At 42.2% G+C, this 21,426-nt stretch overlaps 1 protein-coding gene across 4 annotated transcripts in view; it reads right to left on the bottom strand.

Moving 5' to 3' along the window:
- Positions 1-1,293: 1,293 nt before the first annotated feature.
- CSNK1G3 (casein kinase 1 gamma 3) overlaps positions 1,294-21,426 on the bottom strand; it is a 105,621-nt gene continuing 85,488 nt past the window's right edge. For 3 of the 4 annotated variants that reach the window (XM_047083911.1, XM_047083917.1, XM_047083923.1), the window contains exons 11-13: positions 14,369-14,475; positions 13,570-13,593; positions 1,294-3,790 (exon numbers count right to left, since the gene is read on the bottom strand). In XM_047083911.1, coding sequence (XP_046939867.1) covers positions 3,736-3,790; positions 13,570-13,593; positions 14,369-14,475 — 186 coding nt within the window. In that variant the 3' untranslated portion in view covers positions 1,294-3,735. The remainder of the gene's footprint in view (positions 3,791-13,569; positions 13,594-14,368; positions 14,476-21,426) is intronic. The other variant, XM_047083930.1, reaches the window with a different exon arrangement.

Raw genomic sequence — 21,426 nt, 5'->3', positions numbered from 1 at the left:
TTTTTCAAATGCACTCACTCACTACGTGTAATTTCTAGGAACACATTCAGAGTAATAAAAATGTTTTTCTAACTTAAAATCATTAGAGGTGACTTCCGGCTGCAGTTTCCTTTTTCTCACCAAAACGGTGACGATCTGTGGGTTTCACCTGCGCGGCTTCTGATCACCCTAAACTTCTGGCAACAGTGCCCTCAATTCCCTTCGGGTAACACCTCCTTGGACCTCACTTCTCAGTCCAAAGTGTCCTCTGACGGTGGGAAAACAGCATTCCCTTGGCCATAGGACTTGGCTCAGGGGTGGGCCTGCGAACCAATCAAGCAATAAAGGTCAGTCTTAGGATCCTGTCGCAACCGCTCAGAGAAGTTGCCCTTTGTGTTGGCTGAGGTTACCAAGAAAGCGCGAGTCCGAAGCTGCTGGGGGGTCGCTTTGCTATCACTCATGTAGAGTCTCCCTGGCGATGAAAACAGCAGAGCAGAGAGCAAACCAAAGAGAGACGGAGAGGGACCGATTCCTGACTCTCCGCCGGGATCAAGTACGTCTGAAGCCAGGGCTCGCAATGGTCTTTTCAGTTACGTGTGAGAACGTCCACCCCCCTGCGTAAGCCACGGGCAATTCACAGGTGCTGGCAGATTCAGCTCGCGGGATCGTTCAGACTGAACCCCCATCTGAAACCGGGTTTTTCTACATAGCGCCTTCTGACCACCGGCTCTCTTCTCCAGCTCCTTCTACTGCCTCCGAATGCTGGTGCTTCGTGTGTGCTGCTCTGCCTTATCTTACCTGCAGCATCTTTCGATCAGCCGTTCGGGGAGACTCCTTAAAGCACCAGGCACAAGACAAAACTGTGAGACACTGTCACAGGTCTGTGCTTTCCCTCTGCAGTGACAAAGCCATCCACTTAAAATTGGACGGATGATGTTTCATTTCTGTGAACACCCGAGTATGACTTCATTTTTAAAAGGGAATAAAACGATTCTGTTTCTTTTCCTTGGTTTATTAGCGGCATTAGTTTTAATTAAGTGCTCTATCAAGTGGCTCAGGGAAGTGTAGAAGGATTTTTCTTGAACTCTCATTAAACAAAGCTCAGATACTCCCTGGTATGTACTTCTTACGATGGGGCTCCAACAAGGCAAAATCCTAACAGAGACGCAAACCCCTAGAGCCCGTCCCTCCCTTCGGCTCTGCATCTCACACAGGCGAAACTAAGTGGAAATCGGGAGATTTTCAATCCCTACCTTACATTCGTAGGAGTAGCATCACTATACCCACGATTAGAGCAAGGGGGGAAAAAGCAAGTTTAAAAAAACTACCTTTATTTTTTATTTCTTTTTCAGTTACATACTTTTAAACAGGGATGTGTTTCATTATTCAGACATTCAGGCAATGTTGACTTCATTAGTGTTGACAGAAAAGAAGCATAAAAATGCAAAACATTGTTGGCTTAACCTGAACATACCTGCATCACCTATTACCGACCAGTTTGTGTCGCCAGAAGACTCTCTCCTTGGCGTTAAAATGGAGCACTTAAAAATATTGCTAGAAAGCAAATGTCTGCACACTGGTCTTTGCAGCAAATAAGGGTATTTATACTTTTAAAATATTTTAAGTCCATAATTGGATTAATATACACACCTTCTTATGTATAAGGAGTTCAGATCATATAAACACTGTACAGTCCAAAAACCCTACTGAGAATAAAACTAAATAGGCTTATGATAAGAAATACAGGTATCGCATGTATTTACAAATATCATAGACACACAAATTTGGTCAAATACTGTAAAGAAAGAAGTGGTTTCACATTATAACGGCCAAAACATCCATCTAGGTTGCTCAAGGCAAAACGAAAAGAAAACCTCAGTATGGAACTCCTGTCGTTGGAGACATCGTGACAGTATACAGACAGACAGAATGGAAAACTGTTGACCAAACTATACAGCAAATGCCTTCTAGGCTGAGCGTGGGCCTTTCAAATCAAGAACTTGAAACGATCGCAGGATTCAGAGCAACGATGATAAACAATGTCCCGATTTGCGGTATCTGTGTGGGCACCTAATTCAGCAAAAACGATACACGGACCTTGTGGCTACTAAGAAAAATAAATTATGGATACAATCAAATCCCTGTAAATGCAATGAGGAAGTCAAAAATGTAATTTATTTACTTTCATTACACATTTTAAGTGTTACCTTGCGACAAGAAAAATAAATAAGCACGCCTGAAGGCATGCTGCCCGAAGACAAAGGAAGGGCTGCGTGGGAAGAGTAAGTAACAATTTCATAAATGAAAGGTGAGTGTGCGATCTGAAAAACATGATTCTTTTTCTGGCCAGTCGTTTTGTTTTAACTCTGCTTGAAACTTCTGGCTGGCAGACTGTGACCAAATACACCTGTATCTTTATGGCTTCAAACAAAGCACACTTAAAAGAGCAGACTGGGCTTCCTGTTTGTGCAGAACGATTAACTTTGTTCATGTGCAGGCACTTCAACAGACTGTGGAGGCAAAGCACCTGACCCATCCTTTCCAAAATAGTTCTCACTCATCAAAATTATACTAAAAGGTAGGAAAATTCCAGAGAACCGGCAAAGTTGAATACAAGAGGCTAATGTGCACAGAGGGCAAGAGAGTGACCCAGTCTTTATTGCTGGGGGTCCTTTCTTTCTTTTTTTTTTTTTTAATCAAAGAGCAAATAATTAACAAACAGACATCACTGCATGGCACATCGAAGTTTTCTGCTTAAGGGAGAGTGTAATCATTCAGCAGGAGGCTTCAGTGGGATCTCCTCAGACTTCAACCTTACACATCGCGATGAGATTCACATTTATTTCTTCTCCTTAGTGTATTTAAAAAAACGAAAACAAAAACAAAACTCCAACATATTTCATTTCTCAAAGTATTTGCTTCTTGCTGTCTAACATACATTATTATCTGGAAGCATAAAGTTACATTATACAAATATTTTGCTTTTTTTTTTTTCTTTTAAAAAAAAGCGCTTTTGCCACTTCAGCAACACTGAACTTCACAAAGTGGTGCAACAAAAGCAGAGCTCGTATTTACCACGCGACTCGTGATTCCATTTTACCACCTACCATCGGCCGCACCCCGAGAGCGTTTTTCCTCAGTACCTCTGGGCAGTGACTGTACCATGATTTCACAGAGAGAATGTTAATATGACTCACGCACAGCCGTACCGTCAGTAATACTGAAATCGATGCAGATGCCACACAAGAAAGGAACGTCCCGTAAAATAACTTCTTTTACATTTGGGGGCAACGGTGTCTTCTCTGTTGCACTATCCACCGGGCGGGGGGGGGGGGGCGGTGGGGGAGGAGGGACATTCCTGTTTGATTATGCTCTTACAGAAGTTATCAAAAACCAGATCAGGTATATAACTGGCTGACACTGAAGATACTGTACTGCTTTTTCTACAACAGGAGGAGAGCTTCTGAAAAATGTCCTCAGAACGGTATTCATCGACACCACCTCATTGGTCCATTCCATTCATCGACGGGCAAAGCACTCGTGTTTCGACAAAACTTTAAAGCTTCCATAAAAGTTAAATTAGAAAAAAATATGAATGTAAGACAACCACAAAATGAAGTATGAAAGTATGTATGACATTTCTGTTTCTACGAGTGAGTCCTCGAAAATGTATGTGGTCACTACGGAGATGATTTTTAATCACAAGACAGCAGATGAACACGTAAGTAACTCCCCATGATCTGTCTGTGTCCAGAGTCATTTGTGGCGCTGTATGGTTTTCCTTTTCCTTCGTTTGAAAAAACAGCAGCACCTGTGGGCGGAGGGAAACACTTCTTTTATTATGAAAGTACTAAAAGGTCGCCAAGGAAAGGCAGAATTTAGCCTATTAATTTCAATGGTCATAGAAAGCAACACGCTAATGCAAGATACACGGTGAACATGCCAAGGAAGCAAACAGATTAGTGAGACTACGGCAGAGTGATCACTAGTATGTCATCAACGTGCCTTTTAGGAACATAGCAAGACGTTCTATGCAACATCAAAAGGAGCCACTAAATTGAAAAGGCTTTGCACCAAGCCTAAATGAGAAGCCACGGGACTGTGAATCCTCACTGACCCCGCCGCATCCTATTCTGAATACTCATTAACCTCTGGCAATGGCGTGCTTTTATAAAATTCACCTTATGCACTCTCTCCCTTTCTTCCTGATATTTATATCTGATTGTTAAGACCAGGAAGAAAGAGACAGAATGCATAAGGTGAGTCAGAACTAGAGTTAGAATTAGAAAAGGAATAAGGGGTTGGCGGGCATTGAGGAGGGCACTTGTGGGGACGAGCACTGGGGGGTCGTATGTGAGCGATGAATCACAGGAATCTACCCCCAAAACCAGGAGCACACGGTATGCACTGTAGCCAATCTGGCAATAAATTATATTAAATAAATAAATAAATAAATAAATAAATAAATAAATAATGAATAAATAAACAGAAAAGGAAAAAAAGAAAAAAAGAAAATCAATAATGATCCTAAGAGTGAGGATTTTATTTCCAGCAAGAATTAGTTTAGATTCCAAAAGGAAGAAGAGGAATCCCAAATACACTCTTCAACAAACATTTTCCACCACACTTACAAACTGGAAGTGAGAAAATAAAATATGTCAAGACTTGCCTCCTTTAATTCTGTAAGGGTTAAGGTCAAGCTCATCGTAGGTAAATTAAGGTAAAAATTACGCTGAACATTTAAAATAGCACAACTGAGGTGACTCAGTTTCGTAGACTATGAGGGAACAGCATGCTGATGTTTATTCCTGGGTAAAAAACAACTCTAGAGATGACCCCTCACAGGCCTAGTTTTTCCCACAGTAAGTTCTCCTCGTCATGAGAAGACAGCACATGTAACACGTGAAGAACAATGGTGAGGGTGGTACAAAGTCAAAGTTAAACGAAAAACACCGAGTAGCAACTAACAACAACAAAATACACGCATATGTGTGCTCGAAAAGCCTGGCATTCCTTCAAATAAAGGTCTGGCTGTTTTCCTCTGCCACACGGAACACAAAGTCCACCTATCAGAATACCAAGGGGACAGGCAACGCATAGAGAGGCTTCCACTTTTCCACTGAAGTCCAATGTGTGTGCGTAGACAAATAGGTCAGTCCTATTTTGTAATTAAAGAAATATTTATATGCGTGGTGATTCAATTAACACAATACTGCCAATTCAAAGCCGGAACACAATGTGACCTTATAAAGATGTTCCTGTAATCCTTAGCAGCCCGCCTGCATAAAAGGATATTCCATGAATGGCTTCAAGCTAAGCATAATGGAGACCATATAACTTCAAGTGTCCTATCCAGCAAAATATGGTGGAAGATGAAATAATTCCCGGATATCTTTTCTATCTTTCTGCGAAAGAAATGTAAACAGGAACCCATACTGTCCGGCTAAATTACATAATTGCTCCACCCACATTATCGTTGGTCAAAAATAATTTCAGGCCATTTATCGTGATTTACAGCGTGACTATGAAATCACTATGGGGCATTCAAAACCAAATTACACGATTGTGTTTTTTTAACCCCACTCAAACCGCACATAATATTAGACCGTGGAGCGTGAATAATTCAAAACTGTATGTATCAGTGGGTAAAGATCCAACTAGAAATATGTGCAGCTATCAATCTTTATGAATTTTACTCTGAGGTGACCACCAGAGAAACCAGAGATAAATTACCCCATCAAGGGTCTTGAAAAGAGCTACCTCTAGAAAAGAAGGCTCTAGGTACAATAGATTTTTCCTGGATTTATAAAAATGTCTTGTAACTATCAGCTACCTAAATACTTTCTCAAATGGGTGTTATACATATACATTTTCTCAAATAAAAAAGTGAAAAAAAAGTTATTTAAGTCAAAGTGTTAGAGATGAAAACCATTAGTCAAAAAAAAAAGATATCTTAATAAAGGACTTAGAAAAGAGTCATAAAATGTTCATCTTGTAAAAAAAATTTTTTTTAATTGATAGTGAGAAGAGACCAAAGACTTAGAATATTAAATTTAAGAACATGATCACATTTCAATAGAAATTTATTTAGTATAAAGTTCTGATAATGTTCACTGTTCTTAAATACTGTAATTTGTCTTTTCAAATGCCAAACTACAATCTTTTAAAAGTTTTCTGCTGAAAAGGTGTTCTAAGAAGTGTTTAAAAATTGTTTCAAATGAGCCTTTTGGTGCAGGGAATTTAAAGCAATACATATTTTGATCAACAAGTTCCATATTTCTCACACTTCTGTTATTAGCAATTCACCATGTCTGACTTGTTTTCCTAGTGACATTTAATCTTCTTTCTAATTCACCAGACAGCTAAGTTCTTCCTATTTCTTAGGTAATCTTTCCTTCAATTATGTATTATTTAACACAGAAAACCAGCCCAAGCATTCACTTGAGCCTAAATAAAATTTTCAAATGAATCATAACTGTAGAGACCTTTTAAATTAAAAAGCAATCTTAAAAAGACATCTATTTTTTAAAAATAAATCCCACCAGTAAAGAGTACACCGTTGAAACAAGACTTGCCAGGGAAGCTGGCATGCTATTTAACTCACTACCACCAGAGGGCAGCATTGCTGCATGCAAGATAAATGCATCCACATAGACCGGATGCTCTAGAAGTAGAATTACAGTTGTAGAAGTTGAGAAGAAAACTGATGTTTAACCTGTGGCTGGTTTCTTAAAGCTCATTACCAAAACGGATGATTTACAGTCTTAGTGATTAAGAAAGTGGGTCTCGTGTCAATTCCCTTCAATCTAAAACAGCGCTGCTCCCACGTGACCATTTTACGTTGTCCCCCCCCCCCCCCCCCGCCCTCAGGACTCATCTGAATTTATCTTATTTATTTTCTTATTATCTTACATTGAATGTAAGCTTCTTAAGGGGTTACTCACAGATACGCCCCGCAAATGGGCACAAAAATCCCCCCACAATCTTTATCGAATAAAAAGTGGCGGACTTGACTCAGAGACGCAACTCCTAGCCTAAGAACCCAGTCAAAATTCCAAAGCATGTTCTAAAGCAAGAGTTCTTACCTGGGGCCCACAAGCCCTAGTGAAATGTCACTGAATGCAGACTTTGGTGCCTGTGGAAGCTTTTCTGGGGAAAAGCGGTTTGCGCCAGATTCTTCAAGGAGACTAATCCCAAGTGGCACCGCTCTGTCTACATGGCACCTGCCAGGTCCCCCCTCCAGCTCCTCCACCTCCAGTGAGTCCTTGGACCAGAATCTATGAGCTGAGGGCTGGAGACATTGAGTGGCCACCAAGGCATCAATTTATATGAGTGCAGGCAAATGTGTAAAAAGAGGCCATGTGATTTTAACCCTTGGTACAGCTGAAAGAGGAAAACAGTTATTGCTAACAGTAACTGCAAACAACAGCCAATACTGCAGGAATGTGCACATACACAAGCTCTCACAGATGTGGGGAGCGAGCTCTTTTGGTCACTAAATTCAACTAGCTGGCCTTAGAAAATTAGCCACACCCTTACATTTTTTAAGCCCATTTTTTGTCCAGGCTGCTCAGGGGCTCTATTTTCTTATGTTATTAGTCTACACCTCATTTGCAGTCTCTTCAGATCTCCACTCTTGACAACCCTGGGGAAATGGATTAAGCTTACCAGACATTTAAATCATGTTCTTGTCAATGCTTCTTTTTTTCTTGGCTCTTTCTTGGTTATGCCTATGTGGTTCCAGCAAGCTAATATGCTCTCCCAGGTCAGGCTCATGTTTCTCACATGATTCCATAGCTAGCCTAAAAGCATTGAAGCCACACCTCTACTCTTAAATTCTTTGGAAATAAATGGTAGATGCTGCTTCCAATGAACTTGAGGGTTGTCGCTGTAAATACTGTTTAGGTAGTAAACAGGAAATCATAACGGATCAAAGTCCTCAACTATGAGGAAAACACAAGGGACAAGGCATTGCTTGGGACATTATACCGCCAATTCCCCTTTATTCAATGCCTCTCTGCTTCCTCTAGGATGTGACTGTCTTCCGAGATCCACATCATATCCTTTCTTCTCACATCTACCCAGAAAATGACCCATGTTGCTCTGTCTGGATCTGAAGTTCCTACCTGTCCCTTCAGCAGTAACTCACTGTCTCCACCTTCGGTTGCGAGACTGTGTTGTACCTGCTGGACCCGTCCCACTTAGGACTCTGGAGCCTAGGCTCCCCTTATCGGGGTCGATGAGTATACATGTATCTTTAATTCCTTGACAAAGGATTTTCTCCCTTCAGATCTATAAATGAAACGTACTTTCATATATCTGGATCCCTTATGGAAAACATGCGAACTAACCAGTTAAACAAAAAGAGTTTAGACAGAAGCCCAAGTCCATCCACAAAACCACGCTAACTGGGAACCACAGATCTACCCTCAGTTTCAACTTCTTCCTCTCCATCCGCGGGCAATCGGTCCCTCAAGTCTGAAATGACTTTCAAAGTTGGGCCATCCTCTCGTGCCAGCTTACTCCAGGACCGGTGGCCTCCACCACTGCTAAGAGCCTCTTAACACACGTCCAGGCTAAGTCTCTTCTTCTCCCCAGTGTATCATCCAAACTTGTCTCCTAGAGATGCCCTTGCCCTTTGCCTTTACTATCTCACCCATGGTTCTCCACAGTCTAGATGTTAAGCCCACACGGCTCTTACAATGGGGTTCCGATCTATTTCCACTCCCCTCTTGGTCTCACCTTGCATCAAGCTTCCTGTCCAGGCAGCCCATACGACACAAGGGAGGGAAGGAGGGAGGGCGGACGGATTTTATAGAATGTAATGAGCCCCAGGAAATGACATAAGCCTCAAAAGTGCTGCCCAACTAAACGCCTCAAGGCTCGATCTGATGGAACCATTTCTTGGCTTGAAACCCACAGCTTGCTCTTCTGTCTTGAGAACCGATCACGTCTATTTTTTTTTTTTTTTTTTTTTTTTACTTGCCTACAAAAGTCCTTTGCGATGAGGCACTTAGACGACTTCCCACTGTGATGCGTTCACACACTCTGTACGTGCCTGGGTTACTCCTCTCACCTGCCTCATTCTTTCCTCGCTCCCGTGCTGCTCGGCCACTTCTCCCTGTCTCCTGCATCCAACTCCTTTGCCAAACCTAATCATCTTCGAGAACTGGGACCCATGTGCCCTTACCCAGGAAGATGTCTCTGATCTCTCAGCTGGAAGTGCACACTCCAGTCTCTTCAATCCAGTAACACCATATCCTAGAGGCCAATCCTGGAATACCTGGTATTAGGCCAATGATTCTCAATCCTGGTTGCTCCTTAGAATCAGCTTCCAAGCATTTTAAAAGTACTGCCAGCCAGACCCCCCACCACAGACCAATGAAATCGGAAACTGATAGCGCAGCCTGAGGGCTGGCCTATTCTGCAAACTCCCCAGACGCTTGTGATTCGAAGCCAGGACTGAGGACTACCACCTGACAGTTACTGGGTACTTGCTATCTTTTCTAAGGGAACAGCAGGGCCTTGACTTCTCCTCCTCATCGTGACATTACCAGATATGCAGTAACTGTTCGGCCAATGTTGCAAAAGGGAAAGACAGCAAGGGAGATGAAAAAAGACAATGGCATAATACTTAAAAAGTCAGTAACTAAACCAGAAGAAGCCTTGTGTTCCTAAATTCCTGGAGGGAAAGATAAGGGTGTTACCATTTGTATCACCGAACTTGAAAAAGAAACAAAAAACTCTCTGATACAGTGAAGAAAGTGAAATCTCATCACTAACGAAGGAGCCATTTAATGTGCTGGACAATAGTGTAATTTCCATCATTGGGAAATCACGTATCAAACCTTGAGACGCGAAAATGTCCAGAGGCACCGGGTGGCTCAGTCGGTTGAGCGTCTGACTCCTGATTTCGGCTCAGGTCATGATCTCAGCGTTTGTGAGTTCGAGCCCCAAGTTGGCTTCCACACTAACAGTGCAGAGCCCGCTTGAGATTTTCTCTCTCTCTCCTTCTCTCTCTGCCCCTCCCCTGTTCTCTCTCTCTCTCTGTCTCTCTCTCTCTCAAAATAAATAAACACTCAAAAATAAATAAAATGCCCAATATAAAATAAATTATAATCAATAGGGTGGGGTGAGGGCGATCTCTGTCAGTCACAGAGAAGAAGAAAGAGGGGAAGCTGGAAACACAGTGTGGAAGTGAATTCTTGACAGGTGATGCAATTTAGGAAAAAACACACTCCCGTGTCTTCACTACAGACTAAGAAGGTATGAATGTAACAGTCACCCTGATTAAAGGGAAACCTATGTGAGGTGTTGAGTTTTCAGCCAGTGAAGAGGAAGGGAAGTTCAGAGGATTTCTGTAGCCCATCTGCAGGAAGGCTTTACTGAAATCATGGGTTGCTATCCATTTTTTTTTTTAATAACTGCTTTATTAAGATACAACTCAAATCTCATACAGCTCACCCTTTTAAAGCGTACAATTCAGTGGTTTCTAATATATTCAAAGAGCCCTGCGTCCGTCACCACAATCAAACCTGAAAACATTTTCACTGCCCCAAAAGAAACCACATAGCCTCACCTATCAGCAGTCACTCCCGCCCCCTCTCCCCTGCCCTGGGCAATGACTGGATTCCTCTCTTGATCGACCTATCTGGACATTTCACAAAAATGGAATCCTGGGGCATTTTTTGTGCCTGGCTTCTTTCACTTAGCATCACGTGCCTGATTTCGGTGTTGTACGTGGCCAGCAAACAATGGTCAGTCCATTGTATGGATACGCCACATTATGTAATTGCAATTATCTAGTAATAACTCATCATCCTGTTTTAGGCACTGGGGATCTGAAGATGAAAAAGGTCTTGCTTTCAAGAAATTCAAGAAGTTTCAAGAAGCTGGAGAGAGGTCAAGAGAACAATATACCGACAGCAGACTGAAAGAACCCACAGAATAGTGTTCAAAATGGAGAATGGGGCTGGCCAGGATGAGCAGAGGCCAGACTAGGAGGGGGATGAAGGGCCTGGGGCCAACCGTGCCAAGGAACCTGGACTCAAATCTCCAGGCAACGGAGGACCCTTCCTTCAGGAAGAACCTTCCCACCACACTTGCTTTTTTTCTCATCTTCTAACACCTACAGATAGAAACGCAAACCTACAACGTATACACCCACACCCATCCCAGCGAAATAAACCACCATGCCATTCTTCCAAGCTACCTCCAGAAAGCGTGCTCTGATCACCCTGGCAGTTAAGTAAGGCTTTTCTTTGTAAGCCCTTACAGGTTTATACCTTTTCATGGTAGTTATCATGTACAAATTACGTATGCATGCGGACACACTGCAATCCTCCCTGCTGGTGTGCAATCGACTTAAGGGCAAGGGCAGTTTCAGATATTCTAAAATCCAAGCAGTGTAACTGGTGATTAAATAAACTGGGAAAAGGTCATCGATTTGGCTAAAAGCAGGTGTCTGGCACGACGTGTGCACAGAACGGCCAGTCTCAGCGAAGAGGGTGGGTATGGAAGTGAAAATATGAGACACTGATGGAAGAAGCACACAGCTGAGAACACAGAGATGGGGAAGGTCACTGGCAGCCGGAAGCGGAGGAATAAATAGGGTGGGGATAGTTACGGAGCCCCCTCCACGCACCAGACAAACAAGCGGTGCTTTATCCCCATTCGTTTCCTCAACAGCCTACGAAGGAGGTATTCATAGGCTCGTTCTGCAGAACGAGAAGTACGCTTCAAGAAGGTAACTGTAAGTGACATAAGCAGGGTTCTACAGCCTGTGCTTGCCTGCACAGGACACGTGCTCCCCACCGTGACACATTGCCACCCTACTTTTGTAAGTGAGCTTACATCTGCACAAACATCAACTGCGGTTTTTATTCTTGATGTAAAAGTACCCAAGTATGTAGCTAATTATACCCTCAAATCCACTAAAATAAGTCAGACTGTCAATAAGGGCCGTAGTCACAAGTGATAAAAATGGAGACTTGATCACTACGGCTCTTGAAAAAGAAATATTCACAAAAGAAGTTTCCTGATCTTGCAGCCAACAAATAAGCATTGTTCTGAAATTTATGTAAGGTTCCTCTCGGATATGAAAAGAATGTTCCAAAATTTACACATCTAAGGAACTCTCTTTATTTACTCCCAGGTGGACTCAAAATTTGTCCTGAAAACTAAGAGGAACATATTTAAAAATTTCTTTTTAATGTTTAATATTTTTGTGTGAGGAAGAGACAGCGCGCACACACGTAAGCAACGGAGGGGCAGAAAGAGAGGGAGACACAGAACCTGAAGCAGGCTCCAGGCTCCGAGCTGTCAGCACAGAGCCCAAGGCGAGGTTCAAACTCACAAAACTTGAGATCATGATCTGAGCCAAAGTCGGACACTTAACTGACTGAGCCACTCAGGTGCCCCAAGATCTTTTTTTTTTTTTTTTTTCAATTTATTTATCTATTTTGAGAGAGACAGACACGGCGTGAGTGGGGGGAGGGACAGAGAGAGGGGGAGAGAGAGAGAATCCCAAGCAGTCTCCCCGCTGCCAGCGCAGAGTCTGACATGGGGCTTGAACCCATAAAGCCGTGATATCTTGACCTGGGCAGAAACCAAGAGTCAAAGAGTTAACCGAATAAGCCACCCAGGTGCCCTAAGAGGAGCATTCTATTTACTTTAAAAAAAATTTTTTTAATGTTTATTTATTTTTGAGAGAGGGAGAGAGGGAGAGAGAGTGAGTACAAGCAGGGGAGGGGCAGAGAGGGAGGGAGGCAGAGAATCCGAAGCAGGCTCCAGGCTCTGAGCTGTCAGCACAGAGCCCGACATGGGGCTCAAACCCATGAACCACGAGACTATGACCTGAGCCAAAACCAAGAGTCGGATGCTTAATGGACTGAGCCACACAGGTGCCCTGACTAAGAGGAACATTTTAAACATGGCATTAGGACTAGAAAAAAGAAAAAAGCAGAGGATAGTTTAAATTCAACATTAATTCAACTAACAGAATTTTTTTTTCATAATATCTGCATGTAGCAGGAAGTATTTAGACGAGGACTTCCCTAACACTCTCTCTCTAGAGTTAATCATGAAATGTATCAGTGTATTCCATGTATATTCAATGGCAACACAATTAGTAAATGACATATGGTTTTAGTGACACTACAGGGGTGAGGGTGGGGGATCTGCTACGGGAATTAAAAATTACAAACAGGAAAAGAGAGAGCTTAAAACTCAAACTTCCTTCTGTTTAAACAGCAAATAAAGCCTCTGTGTTACAAAACAAATGCACAAGCACAAGCAGAGTGGGTGTTATCAACTACTCAATTAAAAAGTGCCCCCAAGTCTATGTCACTTAAAGCAAAAAAAGCAAAAAAAAAAAAAAAAAAAAAAAAAAAAAAGTTGCAGCAGGCAAAAGAGCTCCTCAAACAATTATTTCTTGCTTTTCAGACCTCAAATAAATGACACCAAATGTTTTTGAACAACTTTTACCAATTATAATTTCTATGTTGAAAGGTATGTTTTTTTAAAAAAGCAAAAATCTTTGAAATGACAGTCAAGGGAGCTATTTCTGCCTGCCTACACTTGCAAACTCACCACATGTTCAACACTTTCTGGCAGCTATACACAAAAAAAAAAAAAAAAGAAAGAAAGAAAGAAAGAAAGAAAGAAAGAAAGAAAGAAAGAAAGAAAGAAAGAAAGAAAGAAAGAAGAAAAAGAAAAAGAAAAAGAAAAAGAAAAAGAAAAAGAAAAAGAAAAAGAAAAAGAAAAAGAAAAAGAAAAAGAAAAAGAAAAAGAAAAAGAAAAAGAAAAAGAAAAAGAAAAAGAAAAAGAAAAAGAAAAAAAATACAAGGAAAAAAGAGAGAGAAAGGGAGGGAGAGGGAATGGGGGGGAGGGAGGGAGGGAGGGAGGGAGGGAGAGAGAGAGAAAGAGATCATCAGAAGTAGCCCACATTGAAAACATCACATTGTTTTTCATGCTTAATTTTTTTCCAAGCAGCTTTATCATTTACATTCGTAGAAGAACTACTGTGAAACTAATATAAACACATGCAGCATACTATAAAATTAATATTCTTATGCTTACAGAAAAAAAACGAGCATCTATCCTATGGAAATAATTTTCATGCATCAACGCTCCTAAAAATAAAATGCTAAAAACAGGCTGTTAATTCTAAGTAAGAAATTGAGCACAGTTCCTAAATAATTATTTTTGTATTGTAAAACTTATTTACTGAAATAGCACTAGTTTCAACTTCGCGGTTAAAATAACTACAAATATCACTTGTTTTGCATGCACCTATTCCCTTAAAAAAACGTCTCCAGGAATACTTGTATATGACTATAATTCTCAAACATGCACAGTTTAAGAACAAAGAAGGAAAACAAATCCGTACTTGGTTTCATCCATCACTTCTACTTCCGTAGGGGCTGTGATGGGTGCATTTGAACGTCCTGCGGTGGGGTCATCTGTGTTTAACTCTCCATTTGTCGAACTTACAACCTGCCGAAAAGAAAAAAAAAATTACATATACACAAAGTAACAGATTATACAATGATAAAAATTAAGATTAAAGTATGCAAATTAGAAAGTTAATACGAAGAACACAAAACAATTAGTATGTAGTTGAGTTGTTCATAACTGAATAAAGTAACAGGTCTAATATTGTATGAAAAATCAAGGCTATCCAATATTGGCTTTTCCAACTAACTCCCTTTTCATCTTGAAATTTCTGTCTTGTCTCTTTGCCTCTATTTTTAAGGCTAATTCCTCTGCTCCAGTCCCATCAGTTCCCCCAGGTGTGCCCATCTCCCTAGGCACCTGGCTACGGCATTAACTGGTCCCTTTGTGAACATCCATACGGCTCCTTCCGACAGACCTTGTGCTTCTGTCTGCACCCCCTGCTTGGGTCTCCCTCGCCTCCTGCCGACTCCTTCACCTGGCTGGTCAGGCCCCTGATCCAGGAGTCACTGTGATTCCACTCTCAGGCTGAAACCCTACATTTCATCCATCAGCGAGGCCTGTTAAATCCTCCCCCAAAACACAGCCCCAGACCAATCAGTTCTGGCCACCTCTATTACCACCAGGGCTGTGGTTCAGGCCACCTCAATGATCTCTTGTGGGTATGAGAGCAACAACCTATTAACTAGTCCTGCTTTCACCTGTCCCTACCCTCCATTAGTGGACGGGCCACATGACAACCGGAGCGCTCATTTCAAGATGGAAATCAGATCACGTATAATTATCTACTTGAATCTTTTCAAGGGTCAACCTCCCGTTTCACTTAAAATAAAGATCCATATTCTTTACCCCAATTTACAAAGCGCCACGTCTGAACCCTGCCTACTCCTTGACCTCCTATTACCTTTTCCTTTGTTCACTAGCCTCCATCCAGTATGTCAAACTTATTCCTGCCTTAAGGCTTTGGTATCATCTCAATGCCTGAACTCTCTTCCTGCTGAATGGCCATTTTCCTACCTTTCAGATTCTCAGACAACATTTCTAAAGCTGGCCTTTTCTGTCACACAATCTAAGACTTCCATTCAGACACGCTATGTCACGTTATACTCTACTGCTAACTCTTTGTAGAGCATTTACTCAGAGGTGATCCTCTGATTATGTGGACTGACACCCACTCCCACCTCCTCCTGCTCCATGACAGCAAGAATTTTGTACTGCTCCCTTCTATATCTACCCGCTATACCTGGCACAGAACAAGAAGTCAATACATATTTGTTGAAATAAATGAATGAATGAATGCATGCAAGGATGAGCGAAATCCTGAAACAAAATAAAAATCATGGCAAAACACCCACATTCTCCCCAATCCTCTTGGTCGTACAAAGTCATCTTACTATCCTATTTCTTGCTTTCCCCTAAACTTCTTCAAAACAACAGTCTTAACACTTTCATCTGCCATTCGCTCATTCCTTAACTTCCTACAATCTGTACTCTGTCCCTACATCAGATTTCTATTAAGATTGCTCTTAAAGGTTACCGATTCCTAGAAAATAGATTCAGTTGCTCTTTGCTCGGTCCGCATTTTCCTGTACATTCCTGTATCACTTAGCACCAGTTGGTACTTTAGAGTAAGATGGGTCTAGAAACAAAAGTTAGCTCTAACAGCTGTGCAACCCAGGAAAGATATGTCATCGTGCTGAACTTCAGTGTGCTCAACTATGAAATGGGAAACAGGAATATCTATTTAACAAGACTGATACGGGGATGAAATGGAATCGCTATGTAAACCGCAGTGACAGGCATGTAATACGAGCTCCATGAATGGCGGCCACCACTACTCTGCAAGTGTTGCCTGCATTCGTGGCTTCAGCCACAACCCCTACGTAAAGCACCTGCTGAGCCAACCACCGACCCACACACTCACTCAGACCAAGTTCGGTACCTCAAACTCAGTACTTCCAAAATCGAACCTCTCATACTCCCTCTTAAATGTGCTTCTCTTCCTGTATCTATGGTTCCAATTTCCAGTAACCCCTACCATCTTCCCAGACTGGACTCCAGGCTCAAAAGCGAAGAATCAGGCTGCTGCTTCCCCCACCTGACCTCGTCATAAGAAAAATAATGTTAACGTATCATGGGCCTGGACACCACATTGACAGCTGGCTACTGGGTCCATTTACAGAGCCCCCATTTTACTGAAACTTCACTAGTTCACATGTTCTTAATAAGAGGTCACGACATGCCAGGAAAAGCAACTATGCGTCAACCTACAAATCTAGATTAATGCAGGAATCATGGAGGCTGAGGTTCCTATATCCCATCTTCAGAGACAACCAACCCCAGGAGAGGAACACTCCCATTTGTTTCTAAGTCTGCCCCCCTGTTGAGACACCAGCTTCCTCGTTCCTGGCATTCTACTGAGTTCCAAGGCAATTTTTTCTCTTTATTTCTCCCTCTTTCTGAAAACACCTAACAGTTGCTATTTGCTCTAATTATCAAACGTAATTAAGCTCTTTATTCTTAATTTTTACAACGTCAGAGTTCCTACAGTGAATTACAAAGGAGAGCAGGATTCTTATCTTATACTCTTGTACTCGCCACTATCTGTAATTTTCAGGATGCTTTGCATACAGAAGATAAACAGTTCACTGAACAATTTCCACTGCTCTTCTCTCCACGTAATACTCACAGGTTTCTCTTCCTTCTCTGTGTTCCACAGCCCTAGACACTTGGACGGATCCCGTCTCAACCTATAGGCAGCTCCTCGAACATGTCTTCCCTTACTTTAAGTGGCATAATTGAAAATTTACACCTCACGTATTCTAAATTTCCAGCAAGAGCAACTGTAAGAGCATGCTGACTATATAATCTGACTTACTTCAGTTCACACAAAGTCCTACCTGACTCTAATAAGCTTTATTCTACTGAAATGTTTCCAATCTCATTCCACGTGGTCAACCAGAACCAGACCAGAAGGAAATAACATCTTCCATTATATCCTTCTTTAATGTAATTTTTCTTTGCTTTCCCAGATTCCCTAACTCTCTAAGAAGAGGCTAACATCCCAGGCTAAGAAGAGAAGCAACGTGGTAACAGAGTTCTCCTATAAAAGCAGCCTACTTAATACCGGTGACATAAGAGTATGTCAGGGCAGTAAAATTGCTTTCACTTAAGAAAACTAAGGTCTTTTTGCAAAGGGGGATTTTACAAAAAAACAAAACACCACAAAAAAAAACCCCAAAGACATAGTATTATAAATGCTATGTCATTATATTCCTGGAGACCTAAATCGATCACATACACACAAATGATTTTTATCAACCAAATTCTGAAGAATGATTTCATTTATGTGACATTTCTAGAATTATAACTTGAACTAGAACCTGCAAGTTCACGAAATATTAGCATCCAATGGCTGATTTTTTGTAACAAAAGCGTATCTAAGATGACAGCTGCTTTCAAGTCTGACATTTGAAAAAATAACTCAGGTGTTTTACAGGGTGTTTTGTTCTTGCTGTTCTTAAAGGAATGTTCTCTGATAGTCTCACGGTGATAAGAAACTCAGTCTAATTTTTATTTTAAGAGGTTACGGAAAAATAAAAGAAATAAGAAGGCAACCAGATGAAGCAGAGTTTAAGGGGAGAGAATGTGGAAACAGCCTGCAGCTAAGTGTGGGAGATAACTGATGGTTCACTTAAGGGCTGCCCACTATACCTGATTCCAAAAGAAGTCCTTCTCATAGACTTTTGAGTACAAAGACAACACACGCTACCTTTGTCATCAATGACTTTAGAAGGCCAATTAATTTACTTTCCAAATCCAGTGACCTCATACAAATGAGTTATACTACCACCTTCCTAATTTCTATCTGAGTTATGGTAAGCATGCTGCCAGGTGCATAGTACAGGCTCTCTGTCTTCATTAACCAGATCTCCATCCAGCCAGTAAATATACTAGAAATACTGAAATGTTATATATCTCACTTACGCCCTAAGCTTTTTCTAAAAGTCATCTGTAAGAAAGCACACTAAGAAATGAAGACATAGTTTAGAACAATTTCCAAAGAGATCACTGGACCCTGGTCAGGGTTCACACCTACCACGTGAACCAACATTCTTACATATTCTAAAACCTAGAGCGACAGTTCTAACTGATGCTCTTGATATTTCCAACTGACATCCTGAAGGCACAGGGACATCCTCACGGACTTTCGGCAAAGATGCACCAAAATGGATTTCAATCTCACTTCCGCTGATGCAAGTCCTAAGCAGAGCCCTCTACTCTTTGAGTACTCGAGGCTCTAGAGATGTTACTGGAAATGTTACGGTAGCAGAATCTGAAAGCAAACCTGTAATGCGGATTTACCCCAGTGGCACCGGGACAAAGAGTCTCCTGAGATAAACGGCAGGAGCTGAGCTGGAAATGACTTATCTCCTGAAGGCACACGACTCTCCCTGCACAACCTCCCCCTAGCAGATTTCAGTGCCCTGGAAAACAGGACAGAAAGATAGGACTGTACTGGTCACTCATTCCTCCCCCTTGTCAGTACCTCCGTATTTTCAAAGATTTGATGAAGAAAACTGACACTGGTTATTTGCAGTGTTTTAGACAGATCAGTATTCACGACGGGCACAACGGAGGACTGACTGCGATGTGGTACTGACTCCTGAGACTTGTAACCATACATGTTACCTTGTCAAAAGACGCTTGTCTCTTTCCTGCTATCATCACCTGCATTTGTATTTTTCGAGTCACGCTGACTACAACATCACAGCGCCCGGTACGACAATCGTCACGCTTTCGTGGCCATCCCTGCGACCTGGCTGCACAACACAGCAGCACTGTTTGCGGTTCTGGCCTTCCCCCCCGGTCGGGGGGTGGAGGGGGACGGAGCCACGGAGTTCCTTAACTGCAACCCAAGGCTGTACAACTAGAGGAGATTTCCAAACCATCAGGAGCTGCGCCATCTCACGTACTTTGCCAGGAGCCCCCTTACCGTTTGTCTTCCTCCCTCTGGCAGAAACCACCTGTCCACTCTCCAGACCAGGCTCTCAGGTGGCCTGGTGTCCAGGGAGTCATGCTACAGCCACTGGCATGGCTCCCAGGGGATGCGATATGAGCACTGCCTGCTGCCAGTGGTACATTTTAAAACCTCATTTTGGAGGCGCCTGGGTGGCTCAGTGGGGTAGGCATCCGACTCTTGATTTCTGCTCAGGTCATGATCTCTCGGTTCGTGAGATCAAGTTCTGCATCGGGCTCTGTGTTGACAGTGAAGATTAGGATTTTTCTCTCTCTCTCTCCCTCTCTCTGCCCCTCCCCTGCTTGCGCATTCTCTCTATAAATAAAATTTTTAAAAATAAATAAAAGCTCATTTTGGAGATCCTGGTTCACCAGGCAGAAAGGGATCAAAAAGGGCTAAATGACATTACCTCCTCCCTCAGCCCCCACACGAAACTAGATTCTACCTGCTAAGTATCTCTCCAGACCTCTCCCGTCTTTTCATCTCCGCTGCCCATCACTTCCCTCGGCCAGACCTGCCTTAGACTTCTCCTCCCTCCAGTTTAGTCTCCAGCAAAAGTCTCCTTTAGAAAAAACACTAATCAGGTTATCCTGCTTATCTCTTCACGGCCACCCAACATTCTCAAATAAAGTACAAATTTAATAACAGGACCTGTTAGGTCCTTCATGATTTTTCTCCTGCTGACCTCTCAGTCTCATTTCTCAACACGCACACCAGCTTGAATGGACGGGAGTCATTTGCTTAGTGTAAAGCCTCTCTCTCCTGCACAACCTTACATGTGTTGTTTTCTTGCCTGGGACAGTCTTCCCTTGACCCTTCTCCCTTCTTCAACCGGTAACCCCTGCTGATTCTGCACGTTAAAAACAGGTGAAAACACAGATTCAGGTAAAAAAGAGATTGCTTTTTCCAGGAAATCTAAACCTACAAAATCCAAGTTAGGTCCTTCCCTATACATTCTTAGAGCACCCTGTACTTTCTCCACTTATCACACCGCCTGTTTAATTAACCCTCCCCATGGACTGAAAGGTCCATGGGAACAGGCACCTTGTATCTGTTACTCCTCCTTTTTATTCAAAGACTCCGGCAGGGTGCCTAGCACCTCCTAGTAGACATTTACATAAATTTGCAGAATAATGTAATGGCCAAGAAACTGGAAGTAATGGGTCTAAGTTTCTCAGCCATATTTATTACCAAGGATTCTAAAGGAAGCGGAAAGGGGCGCAAGCTGACTGCCCTGGGAACTTTCCCAAAACACATATAAGCCAAGAACAGATGCAAAATAAAGTCCTCAGATACTTAAATATTATTTTTAATCTCTCAAGTGGGAAAAGTTTATCCAATGTATAGCTGGAGCCTTCTGGTCAGTGAATTAATATGATTACACTAAAGATATTGAATAAAATTAGATAAATCCCACTTTGACAATGCGTTCTTTGGGCTGTACCACTAGACTTCACTTCCCAGACACTAATCAAGTTTCTCAATCTGAAAAAGCAACAGATTATTCTAGTATATAGTATTTCATAAGCCCCACCTTCTATGCTAAATACTTTTTAAGTTCTCATGACAAAACAATGAGATAGAGGCGTTATTAATGTTTCCGTTTTACTGATGAATAATATAAGGCATAGAATGTGAACTCGAATTTGACTCCAGGGCTTGCGCTCTTAAACACAGTGAAATCACCTTGGCAACCTATCTGTTTGATCTGTAATGCATATAGTAATTCTGGAAAAACAAGGCGTTCATATTTGGACTCCACTATTCAGCTCCTATTAAAAGTGCACGCGAGGGGCGCCTGGGTGGCACAGTCAGTTAAGCGTCCGACTTCAGCCAGGTCACGATCTCGCGGTCCGGGAGTTCGAGCCCCGCGTCAGGCTCTGGGCTGATGGCTCAGAGCCTGGAGCCTGTTTCCGATTCTGTGTCTCCCTCTCTCTCTGCCCCTCCCCCATTCATGCTCTGTCTCTCTATGT

Source organism: Lynx rufus, unplaced genomic scaffold, assembly GCF_022079265.1.
Source record: "Lynx rufus isolate CCGP_SWC_20201006 ecotype Redwood Valley unplaced genomic scaffold, mLynRuf1.p SCAF_1, whole genome shotgun sequence".
NCBI classification, from domain to species: domain Eukaryota; kingdom Metazoa; phylum Chordata; class Mammalia; order Carnivora; family Felidae; genus Lynx; species Lynx rufus.
The sequence above is the reverse complement of the archived record's forward strand: the minus strand, read 5'-3'. Positions and strand labels throughout refer to the sequence as shown.